This window comes from Quercus suber, unplaced genomic scaffold (genome assembly GCF_002906115.3).
Source record: "Quercus suber isolate HL8 unplaced genomic scaffold, Cork oak 2.0 scaffold_364, whole genome shotgun sequence".
NCBI classification, from domain to species: Eukaryota; Viridiplantae; Streptophyta; class Magnoliopsida; order Fagales; family Fagaceae; genus Quercus; species Quercus suber.
Window position 1 is genome coordinate 291852 of NW_027069816.1, and position 24903 is coordinate 316754.

Genomic DNA, 24903 nt, shown 5'->3' on the forward strand with positions numbered 1-24903 from the left:
TATAAGATGTCAATTAAGTTACATTGTTCTTGCATCCAAACATATTGTCAATTCCCTCAAATTGGAGGAATTTGGAGGGGGAAGGCTTCTACTTATATTTAAATTTTAAAATTATCAGTTTAGCTCTAATGATGTAAATTTCTTGGTTTTTCTTTGAATTAAACAAAAGAGTGTCTGATTGACAATTTATACATACCTCATTTCGTCTACTTCCCATTTTAATTTTTTAAACACCTAAACAAAGGGAAGTGATATATATTTTCCTACCCCTTCTTAATTTTAAATCAAATATCTAAAAAAGAATAATCATTTCTCTCTCTTCTCTCTCATTCCCCCTCACATCCTCTACTCTTCTGTCCCCTCAAAAATTTGAAATAAACTATTTTAGGTTGTTGTGGAGAGAAAATGCTTTTTTATTTGGAATTTACTATTTTGCCCAATATTTTCGATCATTTCCTTATGTTATAAGGGTATAATAATAAAATTATTCAAATCGCATTTTTTATCCTTCCACATTTTCATTATCTCTATCAAACACATGAGGAAAAACTAAAATATTTATATTTTTTAATTTTATTATATTTTATGTCCTCTCACTTTTCTATAATCCCAATTGAACAAAGCTTAAGAACTTATCTTATTTCAATTTTGCTAAGTATATTCTATGAACCTAGTTATTCTACCTCAAGGTCAGTTTTATGAAGACATTTTCATCTCCCTTTTTCTTCATTATGAAGATATCTTTTTCTTCTTCTTTTTTTAAAGAAGATATTATGATGTTAAAAAAAAGAAAAAGGAAGATATTATGAAGGTATCTTTCTTTTTTGAGAAACTATTATGAAGGTATTTTTTTTAATGGGAATTATGAAGGTATCTTGAACGTACACTATCTACCAAAACAATTTAAGAGAGAAAAAAATGGTATGATGTAAATTTTACCATTAAAAAAATCACGTGTGCAAGCTTCATTTTAGTTTTTTATACTCGTGGCAGCACGATTCAATGTTTCATATAACTAGTATGTAGCCCCATGTTATCGCATGGGAATAGATATATTATTAATTATGAGTTTATTCATGTTTAAAAGGCTCAGTTAAGTCTAAATTCATATTATTAATCAGAAAATTTCATTAACAAAACTTAGCGGTATATATATTTTACACAGAAAGATAAATCTTGGTGACAATGTTTATCCAAAAGATCCATTTATGCTTTTGAATCTTTAATCTCTTTTGGTGATTGAAATTTTCGTAGCTTAAAAATTTTAAAATTTTTTTAAAAATTTTTTTTTTTTTTTTTTGGGAATCTCAACATGAGTAAAACATCAATTAAGATAGGTCATTTTGTAACATGATGAGCATTTGTGTGAAGAAAAAACTTCTGAAGTTCCATGGCTGATAAAAGAAATTCTCTCCAATCTCTTTTTATAGAGAGATGGGTTTGTGCGTGTTTTTATACATCCTTCATAGTTGTATTATCACGAAGCAAGTCCAATGGATTTAGATTGGTACTACTGACTCCCAAAGTATGAGTGTTTAATGTGTTATTAATTTCATCTCATTGGCTTCTGCACATGACAGCAAAATTAAAAATAATTAGATTGTACACGTGTATATTAAAATTGAACTCCAATTTCAGATTCTAATTGAACAATTGGAATGATAAGAGCATTCACAGCAGTGTAGCTATAATGCTATATTGCTAAAATTTAGCTCTACAAACACAAAAAACACGCTGCAGCAGTGGAGGCAAAACTTAAAATTTTAGATGATTTGCTACAGTGCACATCTATCTTTAGATGTACATTGTAGCTCACATCTAAAAAAAAAAAAAAAAAATTTTATTACGTTTCTCTCTCTTCTCTCATTAAATAAAACATTTCTTGCTGTCTCTCTTTCTTCGGCTTCTCTTCTTTCTTCTCTCTTCCTCAATTTTTTTTTCTCTCTAGCTCGCCGGCCAGCTCCTTCGCCTCCCTCATCCCTCAGCTCACCGGCCAGCTCCCTCATCACCAATCTGTTCCGCCGAGCCAGCTCGCCGACCCACCCCAAGCCCCATTGTCGATCTCCCTAAGCCCCATTGCCCAATCTGTGCCTCTCTCTCTCAGTCACTCTCACCTCTCTCTCTCAACGTCTCCAACTCACACCTCTGCCGGCCTTAACGTCACCGGCCCAAGCCAACCCAAGCCCCAAGCCGCCGATCCACGCCTAAATCAGTGTTCTTGTGGCTCTGAATTGGTGTTGAATCGATGGTGGTTGTGGCTTTGAATCGATGGTTGTGGGTTGAATCGTTTTGGTGGTAATGAGGTTCGGGTTGTTCAATGGTAGCTTGTAGTATTAATTGCTGGGGATTGGGTTTGAATTGGTGGTGCTAGACTTGGTTTCAATGGTGCCTTTGAGTTTAGGTTACTGGGGTTTATTTGGTTTAGAGTTTCTGAGAGTTGGTTTCGGACGTTGCTGGGTTGGTTTGATAGTTGATTTTGGTGTGCCTTTTAAGTATTAGTTGTGTGATTGTGGTTGATTTTGGGTTTAAGTTTCAATTCCTGTGATGTGTTGTGGTTGTGGTTTTGTTTTGTTTTTTTTTTTTTTGTTCTTGTGTTTGTCATGTACAACAGTGTTANGCCCCATTGCCCAATCTGTGCCTCTCTCTCTCAGTCACTCTCACCTCTCTCTCTCAACGTCTCCAACTCACACCTCTGCCGGCCTTAACGTCACCGGCCCAAGCCAACCCAAGCCCCAAGCCGCCGATCCACGCCTAAATCAGTGTTCTTGTGGCTCTGAATTGGTGTTGAATCGATGGTGGTTGTGGCTTTGAATCGATGGTTGTGGGTTGAATCGTTTTGGTGGTAATGAGGTTCGGGTTGTTCAATGGTAGCTTGTAGTATTAATTGCTGGGGATTGGGTTTGAATTGGTGGTGCTAGACTTGGTTTCAATGGTGCCTTTGAGTTTAGGTTACTGGGGTTAGATTTGAGAGTTGGTTTCGGACGTTGCTGAGGTTGGGTTTGATAGTTGATTTTGGTGGTGCCTTTTAAGTTTCAGTTGCTGTGATTGTGGTTGATTTTGGGTTTAAGTTTCAATTCCTGTGATTGTGGTTGTGGTTTTGTTTTGTTTTTTTTTTTTTTTTGTTTTCTTTTTCTAGGTTGTGTTGTGGTTGCCAAAGTAAAGTGGTGGTTGTGGCCGGTGGTGGTGGTGGTTGTGGCAGTGGTTGTGGCTGTGGCAGAGGTGGTTGTGGTTGTTGTGATGTTTTTTTTTGGGTAGGGTTTATATTATTTTGTTGTAGGGAATATATTATTTTATTGTGATGTTTATATTATTTTATTATGTTGAAAGTTAAAATAGATCCACTGCTGCAGCACATGTGTAGGTAAAATAGATAAAGTGACTTTTTGTGTAGCTAAATAGCTAAAATTTTAGATTCACTGCTGTGAATGCTCTAATATATGATAGTAACAACAATAAGAAAATTCAAATAAAATTTTTGATTAAATTGTAACAATCTGAATAAAAAATTCCAGTAGAAAGACAGGGTAGAGTGATCCACTTCAAGAAGGCGACCAAACTTGTGTAATTATAGAATAATAAATCTCTCTCCGAAAAATTTACATTGTTCATAACCTTTACCTTCACTGAAAATTTTAAAAACAAAGTGACTCACATCTGCCATCCAAACATCTATAGCCGAGTCCTCTCCAATTCGTGTGAGATTCCATTGATTACTAAGTTCCTTTGTAGCCTGCAAAAAATATCATCTATCGATCCATAGCAGTGCTTTCTTCATTGTTATAGGTGTCAAACCTGAACAAAAAGCCAAATATAAGGATAGTGAATTTTAGGCATAATGTGCATCTAATAACATATTAGCAATTTATAACAAATGTAAAGGTGCAAACTTTGTAAGTGAATAGTAAACAAAACTCAGTGTCAGAACCAAGAAGAAAACACTTTAATTCGAAACTCAGTGCAAATGTAAAGATGCAAACTTTGTAAGCAATTTATAACAAAGATGCAAACTCTGACTTTGCTATCTTTTTGGAAATTATGCAATGTACCCAAACCAAGTTCTTATCACCAATATTAATCTCTTTGGTTTTCACGTTTAACTACAAAATCAAGAAAAAACTTAATTAGCACAGTAACTCACTTGCCCCAATACATAGAAGTGGTTTTCATGAGAATGAACCCACGTACATTTAGCCACATGATACAAAATTCAACTTCAATTTCAGATTCTAGACATATGGCACAAAATTAAAACTCTAATTAGAAATTCTAATTTAAGTTTCTCTCTGCTTCACCTATTATTATATGTATAGATTATATATCTTAATAAGTATAAGTTATCCCATAAATATATATATATATATATATATGAAAGAAAGAAAAAATTCAATAAACAATGAACATGTTATTCTCGTCATTCATAGGGGTGTGCAGTTAACCCACCAACCCGCCAAAACCAACCCGACCCAACCCATCAAGTTGGATCAGTTTTTAGGGCTTGGTGGGTTGGGTTGGATTATAAAAATTTTTATAGCGGGTCAGGTCAGGTTCGGGTCATAAAATTCCAACCCGACCCACCCATATATTTAAAATATATTATATAATTAATACATTTTTTTAAATAACTAGCTCTTCTTCCTATTCTATATAAAAAACCAATATTAATGTATATTAGTTCATATATTAATGTGTAACTGAGTTGAAATATTAGTTCATATATTAATGTATATTTTGTTTATCAACTCAGGTGACAGGTGTGGTATATATATATATATATATTTTTTTTTGCCCAATTTAATAATAATAGTAATAAAAAAAAATTGTCCAACTCATGGGTTCAACTCGACCCAACCCGACCCATGTGAGTTGGGCTGGGTTAAGTTAGACTTATGTGATGGGTTAGGTTGAATTGAATTTTTTTAACTCACCATAATAGGTTGAGTCAAAAAATCTCTTTAAGCCTACCTATGCACATCCCAACTCGTAACAATCAAGTACAGTGAACTCTTTTTTTTCTTTTTGATGATGTCTACTCTTTTTTATATTTAATGAGATCTCATTTCATAATTATCAGAAATCACAAACTTATATATATATATATATATAAAGTTTGCAGTATAAATCATGATGTCATTGTTATTTGTCATGTCTTCTGATCGCCAAGTACCAATTATTGAGGGACTGAGGTTGGGAAACTTTGGGGCTGGGGCCTCCAGGAAACGATAGTTGATGAACAATAACTGACTTTTATACATTGGGGCTGGGGCCTCCAGGAAGCGATAGTTGATGAACAACAACTGAGTTTTTTTTTTGGTTTGAAAAACAACAATAACCGTGTGACGCACTACGCATTAGCCATTAGCAAACTTTCACACACTTTATCATAACTGTGTTATATGACAGATTATGATTGACTGGGTTACTAAAACATGAACTAACTTCTTCTTTTTTCTTCTTTTTTTCTCTTTTCTGGTTTACCATTGACAGTCCGCCACATATAACTGTGGTGGCAAAATGTGTGGAACTAATATTATTGGTTAATGAATTGATTTTAGGATTGTAAACTGGGCTGGGTTTCATTCAATTTTGGTGGCACCACTCCAAATCATCAAGCTTGAGTTAGACAGGTTTTGGGTATTTATCAATATGTTTCTGTTTAAAAATTGCTTATTTTCGAAAGTTTATTTACATAATGTAAGACAAAAAGTTAGAAGTCAACTTATTTTTAAAAAATTAAAACTTAGATTATTTAAAATAAAGTTAAAACAAAAAAAAAATAGTATAAGACTGATAAACAATAGATAATTTCAGTAAAAAACTATTTTAATTAGTTGTCGAACACACACTTAACAATCAAATAAATATTGTGCCTAAACTTACATACGACTGCGACTAAAAAAGGGAGGCCATCTTTTCCCAAATACAGCCTATGCCTACACTTCTCACAAAAATTGTGCTTGTGTAGCAGTGATTCAACCAAAAAACAGCAATTAGCTAAGAACTACAAACAAGAGCCCATTATATTTTTGCATGCCAGTTAAAAGGTTTCATTTGATATTAATTAAATATTTTTTTCAAGATTTTTTGAAAACTTAAAATACTATAAATAAATAAAATCTACCTAAAGATAGTATTAATTAATTGATTGCCACTTCACTGCCGTGTCATGTCATGTCCTAAATTATTAGGAAGAAATTATCATTTCATTTTGTCCATGTTTAACTTTGATTTTTTTTTTTCCGAATAGTACTTTTTAGGTGATTAGTGAATTTGTTTCTAAAAAAAAAAATTTACATTGTTCATAACCTTTACCTTCACTGAAAATTTTAAAAACATAGTGACTCACATCTGCCATCCAAACATCTATAGCCGAGTCCTCTCCAATTCGTGTGAGATTCCATTGATTACTAAGTTCCTTTGTAGCCTGCAAAAAATATCATCTATCGATCCATAGCAGTGCTTTCTTCATTGTTATAGGTGTCAAACCTGAACAAAAAGCCAAATATAAGGATAGTGAATTTTAGGCATAATGTGCATCTAATAACATATTAGCAATTTATAACAAATGTAAAGGTGCAAACTTTGTAAGTGAATAGTAAACAAAACTCAGTGTCAGAACCAAGAAGAAAACACTTTAATTCGAAACTCAGTGCAAATGTAAAGATGCAAACTTTGTAAGCAATTTATAACAAAGATGCAAACTCTGACTTTGCTATCTTTTTGGAAATTATGCAATGTACCCAAACCAAGTTCTTATCACCAATATTAATCTCTTTGGTTTTCACGTTTAACTACAAAATCAAGAAAAAACTTAATTAGCACAGTAACTCACTTGCCCCAATACATAGAAGTGGTTTTCATGAGAATGAACCCACGTACATTTAGCCACATGATACAAAATTCAACTTCAATTTCAGATTCTAGACATATGGCACAAAATTAAAACTCTAATTAGAAATTCTAATTTAAGTTTCTCTCTGCTTCACCTATTATTATATGTATAGATTATATATCTTAATAAGTATAAGTTATCCCATAAATATATATATATATATATATATGAAAGAAAGAAAAAATTCAATAAACAATGAACATGTTATTCTCGTCATTCATAGGGGTGTGCAGTTAACCCACCAACCCGCCAAAACCAACCCGACCCAACCCATCAAGTTGGATCAGTTTTTAGGGCTTGGTGGGTTGGGTTGGATTATAAAAATTTTTATAGCGGGTCAGGTCAGGTTCGGGTCATAAAATTCCAACCCGACCCACCCATATATTTAAAATATATTATATAATTAATACATTTTTTTAAATAACTAGCTCTTCTTCCTATTCTATATAAAAAACCAATATTAATGTATATTAGTTCATATATTAATGTGTAACTGAGTTGAAATATTAGTTCATATATTAATGTATATTTTGTTTATCAACTCAGGTGACAGGTGTGGTATATATATATATATATATTTTTTTTTGCCCAATTTAATAATAATAGTAATAAAAAAAAATTGTCCAACTCATGGGTTCAACTCGACCCAACCCGACCCATGTGAGTTGGGCTGGGTTAAGTTAGACTTATGTGATGGGTTAGGTTGAATTGAATTTTTTTAACTCACCATAATAGGTTGAGTCAAAAAATCTCTTTAAGCCTACCTATGCACATCCCAACTCGTAACAATCAAGTACAGTGAACTCTTTTTTTTCTTTTTGATGATGTCTACTCTTTTTTATATTTAATGAGATCTCATTTCATAATTATCAGAAATCACAAACTTATATATATATATATATATAAAGTTTGCAGTATAAATCATGATGTCATTGTTATTTGTCATGTCTTCTGATCGCCAAGTACCAATTATTGAGGGACTGAGGTTGGGAAACTTTGGGGCTGGGGCCTCCAGGAAACGATAGTTGATGAACAATAACTGACTTTTATACATTGGGGCTGGGGCCTCCAGGAAGCGATAGTTGATGAACAACAACTGAGTTTTTTTTTTGGTTTGAAAAACAACAATAACCGTGTGACGCACTACGCATTAGCCATTAGCAAACTTTCACACACTTTATCATAACTGTGTTATATGACAGATTATGATTGACTGGGTTACTAAAACATGAACTAACTTCTTCTTTTTTCTTCTTTTTTTCTCTTTTCTGGTTTACCATTGACAGTCCGCCACATATAACTGTGGTGGCAAAATGTGTGGAACTAATATTATTGGTTAATGAATTGATTTTAGGATTGTAAACTGGGCTGGGTTTCATTCAATTTTGGTGGCACCACTCCAAATCATCAAGCTTGAGTTAGACAGGTTTTGGGTATTTATCAATATGTTTCTGTTTAAAAATTGCTTATTTTCGAAAGTTTATTTACATAATGTAAGACAAAAAGTTAGAAGTCAACTTATTTTTAAAAAATTAAAACTTAGATTATTTAAAATAAAGTTAAAACAAAAAAAAAATAGTATAAGACTGATAAACAATAGATAATTTCAGTAAAAAACTATTTTAATTAGTTGTCGAACACACACTTAACAATCAAATAAATATTGTGCCTAAACTTACATACGACTGCGACTAAAAAAGGGAGGCCATCTTTTCCCAAATACAGCCTATGCCTACACTTCTCACAAAAATTGTGCTTGTGTAGCAGTGATTCAACCAAAAAACAGCAATTAGCTAAGAACTACAAACAAGAGCCCATTATATTTTTGCATGCCAGTTAAAAGGTTTCATTTGATATTAATTAAATATTTTTTTCAAGATTTTTTGAAAACTTAAAATACTATAAATAAATAAAATCTACCTAAAGATAGTATTAATTAATTGATTGCCACTTCACTGCCGTGTCATGTCATGTCCTAAATTATTAGGAAGAAATTATCATTTCATTTTGTCCATGTTTAACTTTGATTTTTTTTTTTCCGAATAGTACTTTTTAGGTGATTAGTGAATTTGTTTCTAAAAAAAGGTGATTAGTGAATTCTGAAAAGTGATCAGAAAGATAATATTGACCTTCTACATTAAAGCACGAACAATACCTAAATGGGCCGGCCCAAACTGAGAAGAGAAAAGTGTAGTGCAGGGCCGAAATCCATAGATGACAAGTTATTCTTCTATAAATCTGCATTAAGCGTAGGGATGACAAAATAACTCTAAACCCATTTGTCCACTTAAACCTACCCACTCTAAGAGTATCCACAGTCAAAATTCTCATCTAATCTTATTTTAGCATCCCAAAAAGCTACTTTATCAATTATACAATACAATTTTACAATACTCCCAGCATCTCAACTTTTATTTTCCTATTCTACTCATTAAAATAATATTTTCACACAATAAAATAATATATCCCAAACCCAAGTAAAAACAAAAATCCAAAACCCAAATCACAACCACCTGCTACTAGAAGTTTAGAACATACCCAAACTGTTGTTCTCTTGAAACCCCAGCCGCAAACTCTGGCAATCACGGCAACCCACAAAATCAAAATTAAAATCAAACCAAACCATGGCAACCCCCAACTCCACCACCATGAACCCACAAAAAAAAAAAAAAAAAATCAATCCAATTCCTTCAAGCACCAATCACAGCCAAAAAAAGAAAACCCAATCCAAAACTCAAAGAAGACGATCCATGGAGAAGATGATCCACCATGATCCACGGAGAAGACGATCCACCACAACCTCTAACAAACCCATACCCAGCAAAATCACAAAAAACAAATCACAACAAAAAATCACCCAAATTAACAGAAACTTAACCAAACACCAGAAACCCATGCCCAAATCCAAATCCGACTGTCGCCATCATCGCCCAAACCCATGCCACTGTCGCCACCCAAATCTGACCCAAACGCCGGAAACCCATGCCCAACGGCGATCTCCACATCCCACGCCCAACGTTGATCTCCATGGCCGGCGACAGTGGATCAGGCCATGGTGTGGTGGCTATGGGGTTTTGAGTCTAAAGTGACGAGAGCAGAATGAGAGAGAGAAGGAAGATAGAGAAAGAAAAGAAATAATGAAATAGAGAGGAGAGAGAAAATTAAAAAATAATTTTTAGAAATACAGTAGCATCTTATTAATAAGATGCTACTGTAGCACAATTATAAAAAATTTACAATTCGAAATATTTACAAGTCAAATTCTGGGTGATTTGTGGCTCCTAATATGCTAAATAACCCTTACATTTGGCATTCCCACTTTCGGATGCTGATGCTCTAATTAAACCTAAATTTACCCCATTATTAGTTGGGTTAATGAGCATCAATTCAATTAGACCCAACTAGCCTCTAAGCACGCGCTCACGCGCGTGCTCAGAGGCTTTTCTATTTTTTGGATAAAGTTAATTTAGAACATTTATTATACTTTGGGATTACTATATTTCCAATCACAAAAAAAATCTAAGGGTGTGATGAGTATTATGCGTTAACAGTGAAATAAAGTTGCCATCTTACGCATATCCATAACTTGGCGTGAAATAACTCATCACACCCCTAGTTTTTTTGTGATTAGAAAATGTAGTAATTCCAAAGTATAATAAATGCTCTAAATTAACATTTACCCAAAAAATAGAAAAGCCTCTGAGCACGCGCGTGAGCGCGTGCTTAGAGGCTAGTAATTGCTTTAGTTTTTTAGAAGTTGTTATCCGATACTCTTTGATATGAAAGTGGTCTTTTTTTTTTTTTTTTGATAGGATCTGAACGTGATTTGAGGCAATTTTTTTTTTCAATGGAGGAATGTTACAGTACGTGGATGAGATGGAAGAAACTGTTTTTTTTTTTTTTTTTTTTTTACTGGGAAGATGGAAGAAACTGCAGGATGCTGCATCCACTTTTTTTTTTAATCCTAACATGTAGTTTTTTTATCCTATAAATCAGCCACTTACTACACATCCATAACAAAAGTTAATAAGAGCTTAAATTTAAAATTGAATTTTACATAGAATTATACAAAATGGTAAATATAGTTTTTGTTACAAAAGAAATTTTCTTACAACAATTTCTTAGATAACAACCACTTCATGTGAGGTTTAAATCATAAAATAATTCTTATAAAATCTCTCACCCGTACTTATCTAATATTTTATTCCAATGCCTCTTCAATACAATCCAATAAATTTGTGCATACGGCAACCTGAGAGAGATAAAAGAGTTAGGGTTAAATTTAAGGATATGGATGGAGAAGTTATAGTTGTGGTTTTATAGTAGAAGTCTCTCTTTTTTTCCCCCAAAACAAAGAAGAGATTTGAAAAAAAAAAAAGAAGAAGAAGGAAAACGTGAGAATTTTTTTGTTGAGAAGAAAAAGTGTTTTTTTTTTGGGTGTGGTTGTTGTTGTTGTTCTTTTTTAGCCGTTATCATTTTTTTTTTTTAATTCTAAAATGTAGTTTTTTAATCCTATAAATTAGCCACTTACTACACATCCATAAAAGAATTAAATAATTTTTTTTTTTTTTTTAGGGTACGAAAAGGCTAACAGTTTAATCCAAAATTTAAGGATATGGATGGAGAAGTTATAGTAGTGGTTTTATAGTAGGAGTCTTTTTTTCCCCCAAAATAAAGAAGATATTTGAAAGGAAAAAAGAAAAAGAAAAAAGAAAATTTGAGAATTATTTTTAGAGAAGAAAACGTGAGTATGGGAAAGTAAATTTTTTTTTTTGAAGGGATTAAAAAAAACAAAAAAAGAGAAACCAATTATATTTTTAATTTTATGAAACAAAATGAAATGTAACGTAAATTTTATGAAACAAAAGAAAATGTAATGTAAATAAAATGTAACGTAAACAAAAGAAATTAATTACTACACATCCATAAAAGAAGTAAATAATTTTTTTTTTTTTTTTTAGGGTACGTAAAAGGCTGACAGTTTAATCCAAAATTTAAGGATATGGATGGAGAAGTTATAGTAGTGGTTTTATAGTAGGAGTCTTTTTTTCCCCCCCAAAATAAAGAAGAGATTTGAAAGGAAAAAAGAAAAAGAAAAAAGAAAATTTGAGAATTATTTTTAGAGAAGAAAACGTGAGTATGGGAAAGTAAAATTTTTTTTTTGAAGGGATTAAAAAAAACAAAAAAAGAGAAACCAATTATATTTTTAATTTTATGAAACAAAATGAAATGTAAGGTAAATTTTATGAAACAAAATAAAATGTAATGTAAATAAAATGTAACGTAAACAAAAGAAATTAATTAAGTAGCATAATCAAAAATAAAATGTAACGTAAATTTCTGTAGAAAAAACACCAAACCAAGTGGTGTAATCCCCTTAGAAAAAGAAAAAGAAAAAAAAGTAGCGTATATTCAGAATAAAAAACCAAAAAAAGTTGTGTTTGATTGCAGGCCAACACAAAAAGATATAGCCCTTACCAATATCCTTTCTCAAGTAGCCAATTTAAGCACGAACTCTCCTTTTTGAAATTTGTAAGTTAGCCACCGGTAATAAGCAACTGGCAAACAATGATGAATACTTGGCAGCCTTAGTAGGTAAGAACTCAAAGAAAGTCAATGATAAAAAAAAAAGAAAAAAAAAAGAAAGAGAAACTTGCAAAAGATAGAACCTGAAAAGCCGTTAGAAAATAAAGTTTGTTTAAATTGTTTAGAAACCAAATTTGAAAGTAGAAGAAGAACAAAGAAGAGGATGTAGAGCTAAACTGAATTTCTTCAATCTGAAGAAGAATGAGAGAAACTGGCAAAGTGTATGTGAATTCGTGGATCTTAAAGTGTATGAGTTTTAATTTACATATTTATCCCCGTTAGTTAAAAACTTGAGGATATTTAAAAAAAAAAAAATGATTTGAAGACAATGTGAGGATGATTTATTTTTTTAAAGGAAAAAAATAATAATAACAAACGTATAGTTGCTTTGAAGAAGTGGGTTAGTTGGAGAGTAATCCTATTTTGTAGGAAATGTTTTAGGTGAGAGTTAAAGATTTACCGTGTTATCCTCAAGTTTTGTCTCTACTTAAATGTAAGCTGTAGGGGTATTTTGAAACAAAAAAATCCGGTCCAAACAGCTGCAGCCCCTTAAATAGTAGTATAATCTGAAGAAAAATGAGAGAAACTGGCAAAGTGTATGTGAATTCGTGGATCTTAAAGTGTATGAGTTTTAATTTACATATTTATCCCCGTTAGTTAAAAACTTGAGGATATTTAAAAAAAAAAAAATGATTGAAGACAATGTGAGGATGATTTATTTTTTAAAGGAAAAAATAATAATAACAAACGTATATGCTTTGAAGAAGTGAGTTAGTTGGAGAGTAATCCTATTTTGTAGGAAATGTTTTAGGTGAGAGTTAAAGATTTACCGTGTTATCCTCAAGTTTTGTCTCTACTTAAATGTAAGCTGTAGGGGTATTTTGAAACAAAAAAATCCGGTCCAAACAGCTGCAGCCCCTTAAATAGTAGTATAGATATTTATCCCCGTTAGTTAAAAACTTGAGGATATTTAAAAAAAAAAAAATGATTTGAAGACAATGTGAGGATGATTTATTTTTTTAAAGGAAAAAAATAATAATAACAAACGTATAGTTGCTTTGAAGAAGTGAGTTAGTTGGAGAGTAATCCTATTTTGTAGGAAATGTTTTAGGTGAGAGTTAAAGATTTACCGTGTTATCCTCAAGTTTTGTCTCTACTTAAATGTAAGCTGTAGGGGTATTTTGAAACAAAAAAATCCGGTCCAAACAGCTGCAGCCTCTTAAATAGTAGTATAGATAATAATTAGATTCTAACTAAAAACTCATTAAACACCGTTTAACCCAATAATAATATACCCAAACTCAAACCAGCCCTTCCCACCAAAAAAAAAAAAACCTAGCCCTCACCTCAGACGTTTCAGGGTTAGGTTTTCATTTTCCCCCTCATTTTCTCAGCCTCCATTCTCATTTCAGGGTTAGGTTTTCATTTTCCCCCTCACTTTCTCGGCCTCCAATCACTCATCGGTAAGCTTCGAGTCTCGGATTTGGACCTTCTGGTTCGACAACCAGTCCAAACCCAAACAAGGTACGGTGTGGGGCACCTCTCTCCGCAAGGTCTACACCTTCGACAACGTCGAAGATTTCTGGTGGTACCTTTCTAACCTTCATCAATTCCCTGATTTATTCATGTTTTTGTGTCTATTGCTATGATTCTTGATCTGGGTTCCTCTTCATCTTTGCCCCTTTTCGTTTTTGTATGTGTTAAGAATAGAAATATAGCTTGCTTTTCGAGGTTTTTTTTTTTTTTTTTAAAGATCCAGAACAATAGTGGGTTTTGTATTAATTTCGATTGCCTGAACTTTTTTTTGGTAATTTAAATCTGTGAAAGTAGTTAGTATTTGCATTTCGAAGGGTACTGGGTTAAGAATAGAGTAATACTGACATGTTCTACAAAGTAAATGAAAGAAAAGGGTTTAAAGCTTAGTGGGGGTGATGGGTTTTCTTTGAATCACTAAGTAAACGTGTTTGCCACCGGGGTTTTATGTAGGCATTTTGAGTTGTTTATATGTTCTTTTTTCTAATGGTGTTTGGTATAATTGTATATTTGAATCTTTTCATTATTAGAAAATGTGGAAATGACATTCAAGTGTGAGAAGCAAAAGTGGAAATTTCTTTTACTTTCTGCACTTTTACTTTTTTCTTCTAAGGAATCTAAAACGGGGTGATTGAATTTCAGTTGATGTTTAATTGGGTTTGACTGTTGTCGATAGGACATAATAAAGGAGGATGAGAAGTTCTCTGGAGGTGTAGGGCGGCAAAAGGAGGTTCATGATCAGCTAATGCTATCTAGACGATTAAGGACTTGTGCAATTGAATTTTCATGAGCCTTTCTTGAAATTCCAACCACAGTTTGGTCATTTCTGAGTGTTTGTTTCCAACATTATCCAGAACATGTAAGAATTATGGCAGGACATCTTTTGCTTCATGTTTTGACTTCCGTCATCTAATTTCAATCATAGCTCTAGAGTTGTTTGTCTATAGCAAACAACTATTTTTCTGCATTTCCTTTGGCTATTTGACTGTAGTTGATGAATTAGGTTTGATACAAATTATCTAAGCTGTAAAGTTTATGCTTTGAAAGCTGCTTTAACCTCAACCTCCCTTTTGTTGAATACATGTCTCTGTTCCTAATTTATCAAGTATTTATTAAGAGGTACAAAATGTGCTATCATTGATGTGGTCCATGTGGATCCCATGACCCGTGAGATACATGGCTCCTATGTCCATCTTAACTGTCCCCTTTATAAGAAAAACCAAAGGGCAAAAAACATTGTCACCTACCATCTTAACTTTTTTTTTTTCAATTAAAAGGCAAAAAAAGAAAAAAGAAAAAAAAAGTAATGACAATTGACATGATTTTCTAAAAAATAAACCTTAGTTTGTTTTCATCTTTGACCTGAGACTTTAATCATTCCTCTAATATGGTAGAAAAAATTGTTGTGAATCATTCAGGGGAAAGATATCAGAATAATTCGTTCCAATCTTAAGTCAAGACAAATCATTTGGCTAAGGTAAACACCAAGTTTAATTTTTACTCCTTGTGAATGATAGTGGTGAAGCTCTTTAAAAAAAAAAAAAAAAAAAAAATGAAAACTGAAATTCAATCCATTTTTGAGTCTTCTGCCTAGTGGTTTACGGAAATACCAAAAAGAGAAATAAACAAAACACAAACAACCATCAAGGCCATAGAGGCAACCAATAGAAGTTTAGGAGCAAGGAGTATTGACAGATTTTTTCTTGCTCAATAGGATAGAAGAACCCAATAGTTCACAGGACATTAATAGCAAACATGGCTGCTCCTACAACTTCAAGATTTTGGGAATGTATATTTATAATGGAAAAAAATGTTTGTATTAAGAATGACAACATAATGCACTTAATCTTAGTTCAATTTTTTTTTTAAAATTATTTTTGGATGAATTAGTTGTATGGTATTTTGGTCATTTTTTTGGGTTCAGGGGTATTTTGGACATTTTCGGGTTTCAGGGGTATTTTGGTATTTTTTTGGGTTTAGGGGGGTGTTTTAGTCATTTTTTGGGTTTTAGGGGTATTTTGGTAATTTTTAGGTTTTGGGGTATTTTGGTAATTTTTGGGTTTCGGGGGTATTTTAGTAATTTTTTGGGGTTCAGGGGTATTTTGGTAATTTTATAGGTTTCGAGGGGTTATTTTAGTAATTTTCTAAGTTTCAGGGGTATTTTGGTCATTTTTTGGGTTTCAGGGGTATTTTAGTCATGTTCTAGGTTTCGGGGAGATTTTGGTAATTTTTAGATTTCGGGAGTATTTTGGTCATTTTTTGGATTTTGGGGGGTATTTTGGTTATTTTTTGGGTTTCGGGAGTATTTTGGTCATTTTTTTAAAGATTTTAGAGTACTTTGGTCATTTTTACTTTAGTGGCATTTTGATAATTGGGTAATTGGGGTTTACCCATAATAATTGGGTTGAGTTGGATTTGGGTTAGAAACAATTAGTTAAATAAGTTTTATATACCTAATCTAATTATGCCCACCCCAAACTCACTCATTTGCCACCCCTGCTAGAATTAGATGTTATTGGTCGGAAAAAAATAATTCGAGGTTAAAATTAGAACCAATAATAATTTACCACTAAGATTTGTTATGAAAATATTAATTTGGGAAAAGGGCAACCACACCATTTTCATAAATTATAGTAGTAATTTATTACTAGTTTTAATTTAAACTCATTATTGAAATTAATTTTTAGTTCTTAACTGTTAATAGTTAATAATGTTATTTAAGATTTTTTTAATTTGCTATTTAAAATTTATTGTAAAAATATTGTTTAGGTTAGAAAAGAAAAATACTTGGGAATATATAAAGTTACACCACTTTTGTTGTAACTAGTTACATGCTCCTACTATGTGGTGGTACTAGGCTAGTATGTGCTCCTAGTATTACTCTTAGAAAAATGATATGATTACATTATTATACATAATTTTTGTCACAATTAGCTATGTAAAGAGTTGCGAGTGTTAAGAGTAAAAATGCTGAGTTTATATCTCTACTACTCGTAACTCTATATGGTGATTTGTAACAAAAATGGTATAAGGTATTTTGGTTTACCTTCTTCTTTGAAGTGATGAGTTAAGTATACTGCGTAGATGGATTGAATATTTTTTCTTTTCCTTTGTCGGAGTACTCCAACATTGTAAAACAATAACGTAAATTTGTTTTTCAAATTAAGGGTGTGTTTGTGTGAATATTGCTAAAGTTAAAAAGTGAATTTAATAATTTGGCAAAAAACTTAGGTATAGACTTATAGTACCTTAGGGACTACTATTTCTTAGGTGGTTCCGCTCGTGCTGTTAAATTGATTTTAACGCCGTTTTTACTGACGTGGATCATAAGGAAGAAAATGAGAACCCGATTAGAGAGAGAGAGAGAGAGAGACCCGACCCGATTTGGAATTCGACTAGCTTCATTTTTTTTTTGATAAGAGACTAGCTTCATTATTATTACGCACACGACGTCGCTGCATTTGAACGCAAACCCACACCCTATAAAATCCCAAATCCACAAAACCGCGAATTTTCACAAACTAGCTACCCCCTTCTCTCACTCTCTCTCTCTCTCTCTCATTTCCCTTCGTTTTTTCATCATAGGTACAATTCTTCGATTCCTATTTCCTAAGCTTAATTCGATTTCTGCGATTGGTTTCATCTGTTTCGGAGTTTTTAAGGTTTCTCTGTCTTGTCTTTGTCTTTTGTCTTAGAAAAGAAAATAAAAATGAGTACAGATTTATATTCGGAGCGTCCATTGTATGGCGGTGCAATATCTAGTACATTCCCTAATAGATTCCAGGTCTGTTTTATTTAGTATTTTACTTTCACTGTTGTTGTACATTACATCGGAGGCTGTGTTGAATTGTGAATTGACTTTGCTGCTGTACCTAAAAATTACAGGACGTGAGCAATATTCGGCAAGTCCCTGATCATCAGGTTCGTTCTCTTTTTTTTTTTTTAATTGTTTTTTTTTAATACAAAGAAATTCTATTCTAACCTAATTCAAGTATGCATGTGTATGAGTCTCCTTCTTGGAGACTCCGGAGGCTTGAATCCCGGCCCATCTCCACACACCCCATAAGCACGCACTTTTACTTGTAGGGTGAACATCGCACTAGGTGTGCGGTGCTTGTTCTTTTTTTTACTTGTATAAATAAAAATAAATAAATAAGAAAGAGAAATGCTTAGGAATTTTTAAAAACATTTCACAACCTGCTTAGTTGACAAATTTTGATTGGATTAATGTCACAGCAATTTTCACAATATTTGAGTTGGCAGTTTTTTATTAGTTATCATGGTTGTTACTTTTTTTTTTTCTAATTTGAATCTACTATTGAAATTAATTTTTTACCCATCAATAGTAACTAATAACAACCTGCCATTTAAAATTTGTTGTGAAAATTTTGTGAATGTGACACTTCTTTATTATTTATCATTAACAACTTGTTGTCTTAGCAATGTAAGTATTGTTTTATTGGTTTTTGTTGTATTAATCACAACAGACCACATGTGATAAAGTTGTGGGAAAAAAAAATTGTCACTTTTACATGGACTTGTGAAAAATGTTGGGTCACTAAATTTGGTATTTTCTTTATTAATCCTCTGTTTGATGTGTAGCAGTAATAATTTTCTGGGATTTTAATTTGAATTTGTGGGGTTATTTTATAGGAGGTGTTTGTGGATCCTGCTCGTGATGAGAGTTTGATTTTCGAGCTCTTAGATTTGAAGCATGAAGTTGGAGATGATGGAAGTGCTGTCTGGTTTCTTCAAGACCTTGCCACTGAGCAAGAAGCTGAAGGAGGCATGGTAAGTCTCTTTTTACTCAGGAAAACTGAACTCTTGCTTCTCTATTTCAAGAGAGTTTGTTTCTTGATTAACATTTTATTTCTAGTATTTAAAATGACGTGGAACTAGACATATATACATTTAGAATTATAATATTTCATCTGAATTATGAAATGGATTCATTTCAAAAGGAGAGAATCCTTTTCTGAAGGGAAAGCAGTTGGTTGGCTGCCTTACCCCCTAATGGGTTCATTCTCATACTCTCACTTTTCCTAAATAGCACTATTTTAATGATATAAGCATACAATTTTCCAAAAATGCTATTTGATGGACAATGTGTGTTTGAAATTACCCCACGCTAGCTTCTGACACTTTATTTTGAGCATTTTTATGAAAACTATTATGTTTGTTTTGTTTCATCTAAATGCCTTGTTGTCTACAAAGTTTCATTTTATATGGCACGGAGGGAGTGCTGTTTTATTCTGTCCTCATTGTTTGATTGAGTAATTTGGCACTGCATCTTCAGGAAACATTGAAAGTGTGATGGTGTATTTGAATTAACTAATTAGTTCGTCTTTCTACCCCTACAAACTAAATTGTTATAGACTGATACTTGTGCTTCATACTTTGAATTCTTTGAATGTATTGAAACTGCATAGGTCTATGGCGTTACACCTATAGTTGAGTTAGTTTCACTATAATGTTATATACTAAAAACAAAAACAGTAATTTTTATAAATAACTAGTATGCAGTTTGGATTGTCACTGATTTTTGGGAGTTGGTACTGCTATGAAGTTTAGTTTGTCTCTATTAAGAATATCATGAATGTGGATTGCGCATGTTGTGATATGTGGAACTGGTGCACTTTATGATGTATCTACAACTTTTCCTTTATATTTCTGATTATATCCGTATTGGCCAGCAAAGGGAGACAAATAATTCTATTTCGTTGGGGATTTTGGGTTTTGGGTTCTAAGGTTTGTTTGAGTTCTGAAATAACCTTCAAAAGGAAGCCTAGGTGATTCCACTTTTGTTATAATTGTGTTGCCCCAATTTGTATCATCTACTTTGATTTGGCAACGGAACAGTGAGTCAGTGGCTATGAGCAGCACTCATGATTTTCAATTTAATTTCAGGTGATTGAGCAGTCTGGAGTAATTGAAGCCCCTGGGTTGTGTTACAGAAACATACCTGCTGTTGTCACAACTGCGGTTGGCCAGATGGTATGTGCCTAATCTATTGCATATATATTTACTTTCCCCTTTGTCTTACTTTTCTAGCTTTTCCTTTCAGTTGTGCTATTGCAGTGCTATTATCTTGCAATTCCAAATCTTGCTGCTACCCATTGGGAACAATGTGGATAATTTATTATGTCTACAGTAAGACATGGCTTCTTGGCCTCTGACTTTTCAAATCACAAACTATAGTGAGGAATCAAGGTGTAGTTCCAAATTTATTAACAATTGTTCCATTTGTGGTTGTTAGTACCTGTTCATTGCTACTCAAAACTGTGATGTTAATGGACTTGGATTGTTATGTTTAGCCTGTCCAAAGTTGTTGATTGAAAGTTGAAACCATAACATTCATTTGGTAGGTCACTTCTAAAAAAAATGAAAAGAACATACATTTGGTTGCTCAATAAATCAATTATCTTTAGTTGAGGATTTGATAGGTCTGATTCTATTGAAGGTTTTTGCCCTGTAAATAGGACACAGGCATGAGCCAATGTTTGTTGTGCTTATGGGCTTTCTATTGTGACTTGGATGGACCTGAGACTGTCATCTTTTTTTCTTTTTTTTTTCCCTCTCCACAATCAATTTCTATACAATGTTAGCCATAATTAATATGGGATACAATTAAAACCTGAAGATTATGCTATATATGGTTGCTGGAATACAGCTTCTCTATTATTCAGTCTTGTAGTACAATACTCAACAAATTTCCCTTTGGATTGGAATCTTGCTTCCTGCAGCCTTTTCTCCTTGAGTTTTTCACCCAAATCAATTTTCTTGCTAGTAATTGTACTGTGTAGGGAAGCGTTATCTTTGTTTTCTTCTTCTTCTTTCTACTGGGTAGGGAAGTGTTCATGATGCATGGTTGAGTAACAGCCTTTATAAAAAAATAGATACAAAATCATATCTTAAATTTATGGCTATGAACTTTTAAGAAAAATTATAATAGAAATCATCATATAATTTTCTTATGATCTCTGTTTATTTTTTTCTGTCCAGTTTATCTAACTTTTGGCGATTCTTATACGTAGGCTATTTCTAAGGGGCGGCAGGGAAGGGAAGCACAAAATGTTGTTAAGGTAAGCTTGTTCTTGTTCTTGTTTTTCTCTTCTCCTCTACAGTCTTCAAGTAGTGCTTAATTTCTAAGTAGAGTTTGTTCCCTAATTTCTACAGGTCTATTTGGCAAATCTGCGTCTTAAGGAAGTTGGTACAGATGTGCTAATTACTGCATATGAGCCTCTTCATATAAAGTAAGTTCCAGTAATTAGATGCCATATACCAAATAAAGTTGTTTATCAAAATATTTTACAAATTGATCCCCAATAACCAGAGGTCATAGATTTCTTGATACACACACAGAGAGTCTACCAATTGATCTACATTGGGCCAGAAAAGTGTAAATATCTTCTCATGAACTAGATGGCCAAGATACCTATGGTCCTATACCTATGGGCCAGCAAAGTGTAAATATGCTTAGATTTTCATGCTAGTAGAATTCACATATCAGTTAGGACCTGTCTTATGACACAGGAGTTTATATGAGAGATCTTTCATAGTTGATAAATTTTAGAACTTTAAATCATCTGAAACAGGAGCACTTGTAGTTGTAGGATGGATTTGTGAGGGGATGCACCAACAATTCACGGAGTGTGTCTGTGTGGATCCACCTTTCTAATATCTTAACCTCCTGAAACATTTAAGGTCCAAGGAGTCTTTCTTGAGGATTTATGTATGGTAGCCTTATATTGCTCGTTGCAAGTAATTTTTCCAAAAGTAGAGCCAGTAAAATTTAACTGCCATTACAGAATATGCTCCCTCATTTTCGCTACTGTTTCAGGAGCCTGGGTGGAAAAACTTTGCCAATAGCTAAAAAGCAGGGCATTATTTATTTATTTAAAAAATTCGTAACATCTTTGAGAAGCAGTTGGCTGCTTTAATTGGAGATACAAAACCCAGCCTAAATAGATTTAGGTAAATAAAATTGATGAAAGGAATTAAAATTTGTTTTTGTGGATGCAGATTCTTTGTTGCTTGTTTTTTTTTATAACATTTCCGTTATGTTCTTGTGGTTGCAGCCCTTTGAGTGAAAGCGCTAGCGCAGTCGGTGCTGGTTTAGCTGTTCCTGCCACACAAGCTGGTTGTATGCCAATGGGTGATGTTTTTAGACTCGCAGTTTCTAGCTTCAAAGTTAATGACTGGAATCTTTTTGGTTCTTCTGTCTAAATGTGCTTGTGGAAATTCTTTATGTAGAGAAAATTTATTGGGTAGTCTTTGGGGGCTCTACTGAGTTATACTCAGGAAGAATGTTTTGAAAGTAAGTAGGTGATGTTACTATTTATCTGGAAAAATTTTTTGGAAGCTGGTTCAATGGTTCATAGTTGTAAGAATGTTTTGAAAGTTGATGATGTTACTATTTATTTGGAAGAATGTTTTGGAAGTTGGTGATGCTTTTGTTTATTCTGTTAACTGCCTTTTCTCACTTGAAAATAGAAGTTTCAGCAAAATATGAATTAGTTTCAGTATGCTTTTGCCTGGTCTTTGAATCTTGCTTTTAACACTGAATCCGATGTTATAGCACAGGCAAAAGCATACTGAAGATTACCAAACAATCAATGTTCAAAAGCCAGTACTGTTCAGGAGGAGATTTTCACTTGTGCTAACTCTAGCTTTTTGTTTGAACATAAATAGCAATTCCATTCAACAAAGTCTCAATTTAGTAACCTGAGTACAATCCTTTTTTTCTCGAAAAGCATTTGAAGCCTAATATCTCTGTTCTGGTTACCCTTTTAGCAACAACAATCAGTGGTTTAAGTGGCAGTGGCATAATTTGAAGCATTTGAAGTCTCAATTATGCCACTGCCACTTAATTTAAGTGGCAGTGGCATAATTTCATGAGACCATCTACTCTTCCTGTAATGTAATGTTTATCCCTTTCGTTTGTGTTTAATTATGGTTATATTTATGTGCCTACTGCCTAGTATAAGGTTGGTCATACAAAATTAAGCACACAACTAATGATATGTTTTGCAGAACTTGATACATATCATGATTTGATTCTAATATATATATATATATATTGTGGGTTTAGGTGCACATTGTGGGCTTTATATCACGCTGATATTTGAATCTCATTTCGAAATACCAAAAGAAATTAAGAAAATAATAGAAAAAGAACCATGTCTGTTTGACATTAGTTTATTTGATTTTTTTGGTGATTATTATTTTTAATTAAAAATCAAAAGTATATTTGTACTTGAAAAGGTGGAGTTTTAAAAAAGTTATATAATAAACAAAATAGCCTAAAGCTAAACTAAAAAATTGGTACACAACAACAATAATTATAAAAAGAAGAAAATTATAAATAAAAAACAAGGTTAGAAATATATATACATATATATATATATATAACTTCTCTAATTTTAATATCACCGTTAGTTTGACCTATCAAATTATAGAATGTAAAATCAACCCTAAAGAGAAAGTCTTTGGAGATAACAAAATTTCATGGCATTTTCACAATAACCTTATTTTTGAGTTATGATGAGTCTTAGTGTTTGTAGGGGTATTGAGCCCAAGAGCTCATTATTTATGTATATAATGGGCCTAAAGCCCAAGCCGAAGACTAGAAGGCATCCGAGGAGGGTGAACATTATCCAAGGAGTCTATGTTAGTAGAGGACAAGATCAGTTTTGGTCATAATGACACAAAAGGGTAGGCCGAGGACAAATGTCACCCCGGCTAACCAAAGCCGATGTCTGAATAGGTGGTCTGCCATCTAGAGGTATGTTCTAGAAAGTTCTGTTGACACGGATATCCATTGCAGAAACCAAGTACAGAGGGGAGTCCTAAAATATCTAAGGAGAAAGCTGCAACCACCACATTAATTACTTTGCAGCTAACTCTCTGACCGCATTAATGTGGAAGTGATACCTGAACAGTGATTTTCAGCCTTACAGTTACTACTTAAAGACTTTAGGAATGTGCTAATGAGACAAGTATCAAGACTAACTATCTAGCCTGCACGTAGAGGGTGGAGATGAAAAGAGAAAAGAGTATAAAAGAAGGAAGTAATGAGAGAAGGGGATTGGAAATTTAGAAGAGAAAGCACAGTAGCAGCTTGAACCATATCTGTAACAATTTTCAATCAATATATACTAGAACATACCTCCTCGGATTGTGCCGATGACAAATTTACTTAGATAACTCCAGTCCATTTCTGGTTGATTATCTTTTAAAATCCATTCTAACTATTATCTCATTCATTAAAGCCTAGTTTTCTAACCCACTCTCTACAAGTTCATTGTATTGGGCTTAGATCCATTTATGCTTTGTGTCTAGGGCCCAAAACGCGTCCATAGTGTTGATTTTTTATTTTTTTACTTGTGGTAGGTTGACAACTTAGCTTATTGTAAAAATGTTATAAGATTTTGTTGTCACCTGTAAAAAAAACCGACCCCATAGAATTTCAAATGACTTAAATTCTTTAATTGATTTAGTTTTGTTTAAGAACTTAGAAAGAAAAAAAAAAAAAAAAAGTAATCAAAACGATGTCATTTAAGAGTTATTAATTAATATAAGAACATGGTGAAAATATTATATTGACAGTGATTTAAAATTTCAATTGGTTGTTAAGAACGCCCTATAGTTCAACAACATTGTTTGATTGCTTTTATAAATAGAACTATGATTCAAATCTCTTTACTTCATTATTGGAACAATTACTAAAATATACAAAAGGTAAAAAAAAAACAAAACTTCAACATTGCCACTTTTATTATATGTATGTGTGTGTATGTGTGTTTACATAATATAGATGACTAAAGAGAACTCGATATAAATGTCGAAAAAAAATGAACTAGTAATTGAAATTCTTGTTACTGTTTCCTTTGCAT

At 32.7% G+C, this 24903-nt stretch overlaps 1 protein-coding gene across 5 annotated transcripts; it reads left to right on the forward strand.

The window, feature by feature from the left end:
- The first annotated feature begins 13776 nt into the window (after nt 1–13776).
- Nucleotides 13777–22448, forward strand: LOC111986831 (uncharacterized). Of its 5 annotated transcripts, XM_065760389.1 has the most exons (10): nt 13777–14063; nt 14685–14867; nt 15427–15485; nt 17704–17792; nt 17894–17929; nt 18662–18799; nt 19916–20002; nt 21043–21090; nt 21185–21261; nt 22087–22448. In XM_065760389.1, exons 4-10 carry the CDS (start codon nt 17718–17720, stop codon nt 22232–22234), a joined length of 609 nt encoding a protein of 202 aa, XP_065616461.1. In that variant the 5' UTR covers nt 13777–14063; nt 14685–14867; nt 15427–15485; nt 17704–17717; the 3' UTR covers nt 22235–22448. The 5 variants fall into 5 exon arrangements, with proteins under 5 accessions (XP_065616461.1, XP_065616460.1, XP_065616462.1 ...); XM_065760388.1 differs by lacking the exon at nt 15427–15485; XM_065760390.1 differs by lacking the exons at nt 14685–14867; nt 15427–15485.
- Nucleotides 22449–24903: the final 2455 nt, after the last annotated feature.